This window comes from Castanea sativa, chromosome 4 (assembly GCF_040712315.1).
Source record: "Castanea sativa cultivar Marrone di Chiusa Pesio chromosome 4, ASM4071231v1".
NCBI lineage: Eukaryota > Viridiplantae > Streptophyta > Magnoliopsida > Fagales > Fagaceae > Castanea > Castanea sativa.
The window spans coordinates 18,870,397-18,882,719 of NC_134016.1; the positions used below are offsets into that span (position 1 = coordinate 18,870,397).

General features: G+C 38.0%; 1 protein-coding gene and 1 long non-coding RNA gene across 2 annotated transcripts; both read left to right on the plus strand.

Moving 5' to 3' along the window:
- The first annotated feature begins 472 nt into the window (after window positions 1–472).
- Window positions 473–1,152, plus strand: LOC142630964 (uncharacterized). The gene is made up of 3 exons (XR_012843474.1): window positions 473–635; window positions 732–822; window positions 993–1,152. It is a non-coding gene; the product is annotated as an uncharacterized LOC142630964 (long non-coding RNA).
- A 1,592-nt stretch (window positions 1,153–2,744) lies between these two features.
- LOC142631058 (outer envelope protein 39, chloroplastic-like) lies at window positions 2,745–10,976 on the plus strand. The gene is made up of 7 exons (XM_075805133.1): window positions 2,745–2,870; window positions 2,967–3,002; window positions 3,365–3,509; window positions 3,715–3,873; window positions 5,664–5,837; window positions 7,507–7,653; window positions 10,827–10,976. The coding sequence occupies exons 1-7, from the start codon at window positions 2,854–2,856 to the stop codon at window positions 10,839–10,841; spliced, it is 693 nt and encodes a 230-aa protein (XP_075661248.1). The 5' UTR covers window positions 2,745–2,853; the 3' UTR covers window positions 10,842–10,976.
- The last annotated feature ends 1,347 nt before the right edge of the window (window positions 10,977–12,323 follow it).

A 12,323-nucleotide genomic window follows, 5' to 3' on the forward strand; every position in this document is an offset into this window, starting at 1 on the left:
ATAGATCATTGCCTAATTTCGGCCCTAGTTGAGCGATGGCGGCCGGAAACGCATACGTTCCATCTTCCACATGGTGAGATGTCAATCACCCTACAAGATGTGGAGGTCATTTTCGGACTTCCTATAGACGGTGAGGTCTTGGTTGGGCCGACTGCTGTGGTGGATGGGGATTGGCGAGATCTGTGCATGGAGTTGCTTGGTTTTACTCCGGCGAATGACAACAAAACTTTGGTGGGGCAAAGAATTCTCATCAGCCGCCTTGTTCACGCCATTGCAGTGCCACTGCCTCATGACGCAACGGAGATGCGGATACACCAGTATGCTCGGTGCTATATTTTAGCATTGCTAGGGGATAAGCTTTTCATGGACAAGTCGGGAGATAGGGTGCATTTGATGTTCTTGGCGTTCCTGCGTGACCTTCGTGATCCGCCACAGTATAGTTGGGGTAGTGGTTGCTTGGCCTGGTTGTATAGAGAGTTGTGTCGGGCAAGCGAGAAAGGGGCATCGAAGATTGGTGGGGCGTGCACATTGGTCCAGTATTGGGCATGGGCAAGGTTGCCATTCTTGTGCCCGAGGATAGAGCCCCCACCTGGATGTGATTATGGCCCATGGCCATATGCTCCACTTGCATTTAAGTAAGTATTTTTCTAATATTGTGTGTGCAATGTACTCTTCTTAGTAACTATAACATGGGTATTATCTTATCTTATGTTATTCGCTTCTAACTGTAGGTGGGTGCGGGTGCCAAGCTCGAAGAGTAGGCCATCCGGCATGGCCTTGATCCACTATCGCGAGCAATTAGTTAGAATTCAGCCGGACCAAGTATGGCAAACAAAAATTCTGTTTGGTTATGTTAATTTTCCTTAAGAATATGATTGTTTCATCCTTTAACACATCTTCTGTTTTAATTTTTGTTTTTCCCTTTATCTATGTATTCTCCCTTGTTTTAATAAACTTGATGTTATGATAATTGTTTTTTGTTTCTATTGTAGATTGTGTGGCAGCCATACGAGGCAGACTTCGGCCACCTTCCTGACTTTTACGTTGCAGGGAGGGATACGTGGACGGCAAGGGTGCCACTTGTGTGTTTTTGCATAGTAGAGATACACCACCCAGATCGTGTCCTTCGTCAGTTTGGGTTGGCGCAAGAGCGGCCCGACCATGTTGTGTACGATGAAAGACTGCATAGAATAGACTTGCATGGGAAGGTGGAGAAGAATTGGAGGGAGGAGCATGGACCGTATATCCTTACATGGGATGAGAGACGACAACGACTTTGCCATGCACCTCCTCAGACTGGTGAGATGCCTTGCGATCATGACTATTACTGCTGGTACCGTCCAGTCACTCGAAAGTATGTCGACCGCAACAGCGCAAAATTAGATATATCGGTAATGTGTTCTAATTAGATATATCTTAGTTGAGTATTTGGGTAGATTAATAAGTACTATATTATCCATTCTACAATTGATACGTAAATGTCTCAAATCTAATTGTACTGGTTCTTTCTCGGTTTCAGATTGAAAGCCATTTAGCGCTGTTGGAGATGCTTCCTGTAAGCAGCCGAGCCCACAACCATGTCCGACGCGTCCTAAATGATCTGGCTGGGCTTGGTGGTGGTCCTACACCAAATGAAGAGGCAAACAATGGGCATGAGACTAAATCAGCAGATATTGCAACCCCAAGCACAAGCGCAGCACCTGTACGTACACTGACCCGTGCTACTGCAGCTAGGGGCCGTGGTGGGCCTGCTACAGCAAGCCCAAGCACAAGTGCAACTAGGGGCCATGGTCGGCCTGCTACAGCAAGCCGAAGGACAAGTGCAGCTAGGGGCCGTGGTCGGTGTGCAACAACCGCTCGGGTTGTAAGTAGTCCTGAGATACCTGCACCCATCCCGCACGCATCTCTCCAGCCTGAGGTCCCTCCACCCATGGTAGATGCATCTCCTCAGCCCGAGGTCCCTTCACCCACCCCACCTTCACAGCCCAGTTTCGATCTCGGTATTCATTCTCAGTTGACCCCTCCTATGCACCCCGAGACACCCTCAAACCCATCCACCAGCTCCAGTGCACCCACTTTGCCCATAGACCCACCCCGTACTGAACCCATGACAATGATCCCCACTCCTGGCCTGTACACAGAGCATCATTACCCACCTACCCCATCCTCATCTGACCCTCTAGGACCTCCAGTTGGGATTGATACTCTTCAGCCAGATACTGATGTACCGGACGAGCATCTCCTTCATCAGCCCTCACCCCCACAAGGTTGACCGCAACGTGCTAGAAGAGCTCCCACTTGTGGGACAGATGGACACAAAATAGGACACAAAGGCAGCTCTATGGTACAATACCATTAATTACGATGTATAGGCCTATTTTGCAGTTCACACACCTTATCATTTCACCAAATATTGATTGAATGCATCTAATGTCTTTGCAGCACGATGATGAGCCTAAGGATGATGCCCCGCAGCCTCCTCCCCCGCCCAAACATTACACGAGGGTTAAAAAACGCAAAATTGGTGAACCTTGAAAAAGAGGTTTGTTACAGAGGTAATGTCTAAGTCTCGGGATGTAAAGCCCCTTTCATTGGTAATATTTTGAGCCCCTTTCATTGGTTTAAATTTATTATAAAATAATAATGTCCTCTTTATGGTATAGGAAATCATGATCATGATGTGTGTTTAGTGGTCATTGGCTGGTTTCTCAGTAAATATATGGTTGCAGTTGATTTCTAAACCAGTGTTTATGATGAGTAATGTGCCCATTTTGATTTTGTGGGGTGTGTGTGTGTGTGACAGCCAAGATTGATGTAAATGTTGACCTCACTCACAAGCTATGTGCTTCTTTGATGCTTACTCCTTTCAGGTTCTTGCTCAATTCATGCTTTGTTTATCTTTTTCTTCCTTACCCAGTAATTGATTTCTCTCTCTCTCTCTCTCTCACTCTAATTCCTTCTAACAGGAGCACTGGCAGTCCTCTTTCTCTGGTAATTGGAAGGTAAGGTTCTGATTTTTGTTATTTTGGGTCAACATTCTCTAGATGGTGCTTTCTTGTTTTTTGGATTTATATGGGTTCATTAAATTTTAAAAGAGATGATAAATGAAGGGAAAGAGAAGATATATAAAAGTTGAAACTTTTTTTTTCCTCACTTGTTTGGCGTAAGGGAATAAAAAGCTTCACTCAACTTTGTTGAAATCAAAATTTGGCTTTGTTTTTAGCTGGTTTTCTTTTTATGTTTTTCTGGTAATCAAAAAAATGTGAAATTTGAAATTAGGAATTTAACTTCTTTTACTTAGCTCTCTAACCATATGGAGAACTATGGCATTGTCGAAATAAAGGGTTCAGTTTGTTTATTGCAGTCTTTACATCAAACATCCGAACTTATTTGGTGGAAGTGAGAAGCTTGATGTATCATTAGACAAGGGGCTCTATGATTCAAATGTCTTAATAGCTTATAGGAGGCCGAGACCAGAATGGCTTGCTCAGCAGTCCTTTGTTATTCAGGTTTATTTCTGCTTCATTACTATTATTTGTTGGTGAGAAAGATGGAAAAACATATTGCAAATTGGAATTGATCTTTATGGGGACTTTCCGAACCACTTTGACCTACATTTAGAAAAACCAATCAATAAATTTAAAACAAAGATATTAGTTTGAGTGGAAATTTGCAGCATACATTTTGAGATTTCTAATTTCTTTTACTTATCAGCATTCCATTGCACCTGAGATCGGGGTCCATGGTGTCCCCATGGACAACTTCTCCCGTTCAGGGAGCGGAGGTGTGAATTTGTCTCGATTAGCAGATGGATTAGATCTGAATGAGCCAGCAAGTACCAAATGGAGCAGCACAACCAGCATAAAATTTGAGGTCTGCTGTTCTCTAATTAACTAATCAGTATCCTTTAGGCATCTATTTTCATGTATTACATTCATTTGCAGTTTTCTGTCTGAAGTTCATGGATGGTAACTAATTACTACAAACCATGCAGCATATTCGTCCTTTAAGTGATGATGGCCGCTCGATAAGCAGAGATTTTGATGGTACTAAACCCAACTTTCCTATTCACTAGATGGAAGGTTCCTGGATAAACTAAGCATATAGGGGCAGCTAGGGGAATGCCCTAGTCTTAAATTTATAAACCAACTAGTACTTGTCTATTACAGGTCCTATTGGGATAAGGCGCCAAATTCACTAAATCAAACTTAATGCTACCTGTCATATTGGATATGTTCTTGTTTTAACTGAGGGAGTAGTATTATAAACAACTCTAAAGAGAACATATTCAATTGGATTTGTGTCAAGTTACATTAAACCGTCCCAAAAGTTCTCCTACTACATCTCAGAAGCACTTGGGTTTGCCTGAGAATTGTGATAAAGAAAACACCAATCTTAAAAAAAAAATTTAAAAATAGAGAACATATTCCGGGCCTCAGGTTCATGTACTTGTATTAGTATAGTGAGTAGATCCCCACATAAGAGATTGTCAACTATCAGCTCTATAAATGCAGCTAGTTGTTTTTTTTTACTCCAGATGGACATTAACAATGTACTTGCGTCAGAGGCTGATTGGTCCGCATTAAGATTCACATGCTTAAATATGGAACTCTACCACACTGGCTTTTCTTCTTCTCATTCTCCCTTCTTTTCAGTGATCTTTAATAGAATTATCATTATTCTTTTTTAATGATTCAATTGTTACAATGAGTGGGGGAGGTGGGACTTGAACCCTGGTTTTACTCATAAAGGAGACCAAGCAATGATTTTGAGCTACAAGGCTCTTGGTATCTTTATTCTTTGGTCTTGTGAAAAGTTCTCTGCTTTTAATTTTCATTCTTAACCAACTATTACTTTTTAAAAAAAAATAAAATCTTATTCTTTCTGTAGGTGGAAGTTCGAAAACTTTGATGATTGTTAACATAAGTCCCAATGTAAAGAATTTGTCTGAGACATAATCATCTCTGAATTTCTCTAGCAGAGCCCGAAATGCTGTGCTAAGCCTTGGCAATCGAGATACGATTAAGAAATGGAGAGATGTTGTTAGTTCCTATTCTTAAAGAGTAGGTGATAATGCTTATGCCTTGCTTTCATAAACTTGTTCATTCTGTAGAGAGAAACTTTGTGGCACTAGTTTTGATTTGATAATTTTAACCTGCCTTTGGGTGATAACAATGAGGTATGAACAGTAGGGTGCCATGAACTCCCATATGACCACTGAATGAAAACTTAAGAATGCTGCCGGGTGGCAAGGACCCCATGCCTAGAGAAAAATGGTCCAAAGAGATTTTTGTTTTAAAAATAAAAGGAGAAGCTACTCCCTTACGGTTGTAAGTGAGGAGTTGATTGGAGGACCTGATTTCTCCCAAAATAAATGTTGAGTCTAACAAAGTTAATTTACTACTTTATGGTTTTTGGGGGGAAGGACCCTATATCTTAGAGAAAAAAGTGCCACAGAAAAAATTTATGTAAAGATAGTTATGTAGAAGAAGCTCTTGTACAGTTAAAGCTAGGGGTTGATTAGAGGATTCATTTTCTCTCCCAAATAAAGATTCCAAGTCCACAAAATATAATCAATGCATTTTGGTGCACTGTACTTCCCAAAGAAATCACAGTTTTGACAGATTTTCTTCCTAACATTTAGTTTGTAATGAATCTTGTAGGCAAATGGTGCACATAAAGAGTTGTATGAAAAGGGGAAAGAAATCCAAGATCTGACACAAGAGGTTTTGGGACTAAAACAGGCTCTTAAAGATGCAAATGATCAGTCTGTCCTACTCTTCAATGAAGTTCAAAAGGCGTGGAAAGTTTCTCTCACACTGCAATCAGATTTAAAGGTTTTGTAACTACATGATTTTGGTATAGTTTTCCATTTCCATAATGATTTATATGTTCACATGAAGTTTTTACATTGTCCCCCATGTTAGCTTATTGAATCTTATTTGGTGATTAGCCTCGTATATCCCCTTCACTCTATTTTGATGAAAAGTGTTAGTAATTTGTGGAAGGTCTGCGTACCAGTTGGATCAGGTTTTCAGGAGTGGAAATACTCTTTTTTGATTCAGCCATGTATGTTTGCTTAAATGGATCCCAAGTTGGATATGGCTTACTAATTAGTGCGCACACAACACACGTTTATGAATAGGTAAGCAATTTTACTAAAATGCACTGAAGCAGATGCGACCAATGTACGCGGGGAGTGTACAAATGGCACAAACACCTAAGTAGCTAGCACTTACAGAAAAGAAAATAGGAAAAATTTGATTAAGTAATGGAAGTGGAATAGGGAATGACAAATCCCAAAAGCAAATAAAAAACGCTCTTCAGGAAAGTGAGCTTGGTAAGGTGAGTGAACCATGCTATACTTTTGTAGGTTTATCTTATTCCAGCATAATACTCCACATAAACACATTCCAGGCTAACCTCTTTCATCAAACTTTGCATGCTAAATCTCAGAAACCTCAGGCTAACCTCATGTAGTAAGACATGATCTACATACTCCTCATTCCTTTTACACTAGGTATCATTAATCCCAATTTCTTTTAATAACCCCCCTTGAGGATTTTCTGGAGGGCTTCTATACAAACAATGAAAAGCTCCTCAGTGGAAGTGTGAGTTCACCAAATTTCATTCCAAGCAACATGTCTGCGGCAGCCAACAAAGGCCTTATTTTAAAAAGCTAACCGCAAATAATTAGTACTACTGTGCTGCCAACCTCATGTATCTTCTCAAACCCCCCGCACCTTAGCTCCCTGCAAGAGCTCAAAATAAATTAACATGGTGTGCACCTCTCAATCTTGTAGAGGTATTTCAAAAATTAGGACACCTATGCAAAACCCCTGCAGACAAGCTATCTTGTTTACCACTGTAGTGTCCTTGTCTGCCAAGGAGAAGGATTTGTAAACTAAACTCTTCAGTATGTCTCTGTGCACCACATCTCATGGCAGAAATGAACCCTACTGCCATCCCTCCCACTGTACAAAAAAAGGTGCAACTAAAAAACCCCTCCCACCCTGTTCACTGATTAGCATCAAGACTCTTACTGGGAACTATATTACTATGGGGCAATCTTTTTCATGTTTTCTGCTGGTACAGGATGGTTAAGATGCTGTATACTCTTGCTTTTTATTTCTTAATGTATGTCATGTAGATATGAGTGAACTTCTTACGTTTGAGTGGTACTTATATGGTATTTGAATGGTAATTTTACACTTTTTACTAGCTCTGAAGCGACGTTTACTATATTTATTTGCCCAATAGTTTGCAGTTAAATTTATCTCTAGCTTGTCACAACGTTTGAAATTATATTTTATTTGTTAATTATGTTGTTTCACCGGGGTTATGTAATTGGTGTTTTAATTAGCTCAACAGAAAAGTCTGTTCCAAATTGGTCTTTTACTGTCCTTATAAAAAAAAAAAAAAAAGGTCTTTTACTGTCAGGATAGATCATATTGCTTGTTCAGTTAAGCATGTCAGTGAACCGTTTCATTATCTTATTTGATGCAGTCAGAGAATATTATGCTGGTGGATAAACTTAAAATTGAGAAGGAGCAAAATGCTCAGCTCAGAAATCAAGTTGCTCAACTATTACAGTTGGAGCAAGATCAAAAAATGCAGATACAGCAGCGAGATTTGACAATTCAGACTTTGCAGGTTGGTCTCCCCCCCCTCCCCCCTTTTTTGATTTTTTAAAGTACACAGCTGACATGCTTGAATAGGACCGAACCTATGATCTTATCCTCAATCCGTTACTTGTGGGGGAAGGAGATTGACACAGGACAGAAGCTTTAGTAGGCTCTAATATTGGTTTTGATGTAGGATCTTTTAAATACAGCACTAAATTGGGATTGTTGAATGGGGTTTGATGTTTGATGGATTATGTAGGATCAGGTAATAAAAAGAATGGATTTGAGTGAATCTTGAGGGAATTTGTTGGCTGTTTCGAGTTAAAACAGTAAATTGAACAAGAAGAAAAGAAAGATAAACCCTAGGCAATCACACCTAGGTTTCCTAAGTAATCAACACTTAGGAAAAAGAAGGTATTTACACTATTGTAATATTGTTAATTCCAATCTCTCTATATGTGTTACTAATTACATGAAGCCTTTATATAGGCTATTACCAATCCCTTTCCTAGAAAGACCAGGGCTTCTAATTTTTTAAATGACCTTTTTTCGTAGAAAGATCAGATTCCTAATAACAAAGAAAAGTAATTAAGGACTTATAAACGGAATAGAAAAAGGACCCAAAACATAAAATAAGATTCATGGGCCTTTGGTATGCACATTACAGCCTATTCTAGAAAATCCGGAAATTACTGAACTTACCCCTATTTTAGGAAAGCTTAATCAAAACTGAACTAACAACTTCCAAAAGTAAAGAAGCTAAATACAAAGATTCAATAATAACTAAACTTGGTCCAGGGACCATTGGCATATTGTTAATCTTAGGTTGATATATGGGTTACTAAATATAAGGCTTTTCTCATGTATGATAGATTAAACAGTTTCTCTTGGAAGTTTTCATGCACTGTATTGGAGTATATTTTCAAAATGTTAATCTAATATTGATATATACATCACAATTATATCGTTATTTATCTACTTACCAAAAAAAAAAAATTATATGGTTATTCATCTAGTGAATGATGGTAATGACTTATGATTGATGTCACTTGACAATTCCTTTAACAATTTTTTTTATTGGTCAATTACATATGCACCTAGTGGGTCTTGAACCATTGACCTCACCTTCCATCCATTATTATGAGAGAAGGAAGTGCCAGTTGAGCCATAGCTCATTGGCACAATTCCTTGAACAGTGTTGCTACATCTTCCTTATGATGGAACTATATTAGGAAACCAGAGATCTTAACTTACAACCCATTGAAAACATTAATGAATTGCAAGAAATGCTAACTGGAAAAACTCAATTCACTTATTTTTTTATTTCAAGTTAACTCAAAGTGTGATGAATTGTTATTGCTGGACAATAGTTTCTGTCAGAGAATAGGAGTTTGAAATCTGTCTATAAAGATCTTCAAGTGAAAGGGAATTTAATAAGACCTCTAACATCAGTAATGGACCAATCCATCAGAGGCCTTTGCTCTCATCCTTCACAGGTGAAGGAGCAGTCAAATGACGTGATTTTTTTTTTTTTTTTTTTCTGTGACCAGTTTTTTGATGGTCCTTGTTTGCATAGAGAACCATGTTTCTTTTTGGTTGTTTTTGGCTTAAGAACTCAGGGGCCTTGGTTTTTCTTGTATGACTGTTGATCTTTATATTTTCTATTCTCATAAGGTAAGCATTTTCTTTTTGGCTGTGTTCAGCCTAATTTGGTTTAAAGAATAAAGAGAAAAAAAAAATAAAAGAGCAGAGAGATGACAATTTCCCTAGCTGCAGGAAAAAAAATTTAGAAATTTCTTTTCCTGAGGTAATGAGAGGGTACTGTCATTGTAGACTGGATCTGTCACCAAATGTCTTGTTTGAATTGGTTAATCATGATATCTGCTGTAAGATTGATGCATGGGGTAAAAATCTGTCTATTTGATAGATTTGTATACTTTTTTTCTTGTTTTCTTGTGCATCCATTTTTCATTTATGTTATTGCTGGTCCAGAGTCTGCTATGATGGTTAGAAAACTTAGGAAGGTCATATGCTAACTTCACATCTTTTAATAGAAAAGCTATTTCTAAATACTTTCAGTTGAATCACCTACAATTAATTTTAAAACTTCTTCATATTTTTACCAGGTGAGTTACCATTCTTTCACTCTGTTTCAAAATGTGAGTTGCAGATTTGCATTCCCTTAAGGATTTAAGTTTAAACACACTTCCTTAATGTTAAAAATGTGCCATGAATTGTAATACTGGGAACACTGTTCCTGGGTTGGTGTTCGGCTTGGGCCAGTACAATATATGGATCTATAGAGCTAGCTGGTTGAGATAAGAAGCTTTCACTGGGAAGGAAGCCCCATTAGCACAAAGTCAACTCAAAAATATAAGCCATGGATTAAAAGATCAAGTATCTAGTGTGAGCACAACTTTATTATATCATTGAAAAGATAGATGGAAACCAAGGCCAGATATAAACTTGTCATTTATTGATTTCTCTTCACTCTTGTTCCAATTTTTCCATAATCCCCAGCATTTCATGAAGGAATTATATTATGTTTTTAGTCTATTTTGCTGGATCAAGAACTCAAATCAGCTGCAGGTTTCTAAAAATAAGAGCAACCCAGTCCTGATGAGCTCCGTTGTGAAACAGTGTTTAGATTTCATGAAAACTATTTTGCCAATTGGAGCAATGAAATTGCTGATTCCTCACCACAAATCTGCTCTAATGTGATCAGGGCCTCATGAGGCAGCTAAAGATGTGGGTTCTGTGCATGCACCACTTGGTGAAACATGTGTGCTACCTTATTTAATAAAATCATTTTTTACTTATATATAAAATAATATATATATACACAGTGTGCTACCTTTTGAAAGACCAAAGGACTAGAATTCTTTTGAGTACAAATAAAGCTTGTTCTCCTATATCTTCTTCTTCTTCCTCTCCTTTTTTTTAAAGAAAAAAAAAAATCAATCATCCATTTTGATCTAGGGTTTCGTGGTTTTCAAGCCAAGGTATTATGTCTTTATATTGTCAGCCCAACGAAGTCTCGACATTTTCACTTTGTCTTCCTGACTCATATCTCTTTATCAGCCTAGCTTGCTTTTTAACATGATTGGCAATCTGCTTGTCTCATCTATTATGGTGTATTTCTTTAGACTCATTCTCATGTGATTATCTCATCAATAACTCAATTTTGTATGAGAGTTTCAGGAAATCCAGCACTGAGGCAGGGCAAACCAGGATGTGGGTTGGGGCTTGGATATGGTCTTCGGTTTAAATCTCAGTTTGGTCATTTTCAGGTTGATTATGCAATCAATGCATTTCAACAGAAGACTGTCTACTTTGGCATCAGCAACCTTGCTTCCTCAATAGATGCCTCATTGCAAATTTTATCCTTTCTTCAATCACTGAGATTTTTATTGCAGTGCCAGTACATTACTGTTCTCTATCACTGATAAAGTTGCATATTCCATGAATTGTTCAAGCTGCAGATATCCAAGTTTCACTCCCCATTTGACCATTAACTTGAGAAACTGAAGAGCATCGGAATTATTTGCTTCTGCTTTTTATTCTAATTTTTCGCGTGATGTTAAAAGTCCAATGATTTTTACAAGAGATGATCTAAAATTTTCTTTGACTACATATTTGTTCAGGGGGAGAGGAAAAATGTACAGATATTTCTTCCTATAATAAAGAAAATCTAATGCATTCCTTTTCTGCTTGCGGATTTTAAATTTGTGAACATAGATGGTATAATCTAAAACTTGCTTTTGTATTTCTTGATGTACTAGGTAATATTTTGTTCATCCCAAAAGAGTTCAAATGTGAGTCTCATTCCATCATAACATTATTCTCCACTGCATTAGTGGGAATGATTTCAAACCTAATTAACTAAAATCTTGTTCAAAATATCCTCAAATGTTGGGTCCTTTTCTTTTTGTGTTTCTAAAATTTATTTTATTTTGTGGAATAAATGTTAGTCATGAAAAATCGACAGTCTTATCATGAAGCAAATAAATTTTGTGGGGAGCCGCATTTTCCTAGGTCTATAACTCTTTCTTATCTAGTTCTTTATTCTGTTGTATATGTCTGTATTCCACTTTCACCTTCACTTATCTGACTATAGGTCTTTTCGGAAGTTCCATATCTTTTTTTCGAATATTTGGAATCCTACTTTGAGCTTTGAATTTTATTAGCAATTGACTTTGAGCCAGGAGTAAAAACTTGCTAAATCAGCTTCAGTTTTTAACACTACTATTGCTACATAATGATTAGTGAGATTTTCACACCAAGATACAGTGAACTCTCTTATTTGTATGCTTAATAGGGACATTTCCCAGACAGAGGTCAGATAGTGAAGATGTCAGTGGATTGGTCGAACAATGGCCTTCTAAGACAGACATAGGCCATATGTTTGAGTTTATAGCATGTTATGTTGCATGTGAAAGAGCTAATGTCTCAAAAAGTGTCCTGAGTCAGATTTTAGAATACTTGACATCACAAAATAATTTTCCAACTAGTGTTTCCTCTCATCACATAACTTCAACAAGAAGGGAGAAGCAGGTGCTTGCCCTTCTAGAAGTAGTGCCTGAGATTGACTGGAATGCTTCTTATGTATTAGGCCTATGTGAGAAAGCACAATTTTACCAAGTACATTTAAATATATTTCTTATGATGTTTACCTGGGAATCATATTGTTGCAATCTA

Coding starts and splice junctions, on each gene's coding strand:
- LOC142631058 (XM_075805133.1), top strand. Junction 3,510..3,714: donor AGCAGTCCTTTGTTATTCAG/GTTTATTTCTGC, acceptor TTTACTTATCAG/CATTCCATTGCACCTGAGAT. Junction 3,874..5,663: donor CAACCAGCATAAAATTTGAG/GTCTGCTGTTCT, acceptor TGAATCTTGTAG/GCAAATGGTGCACATAAAGA.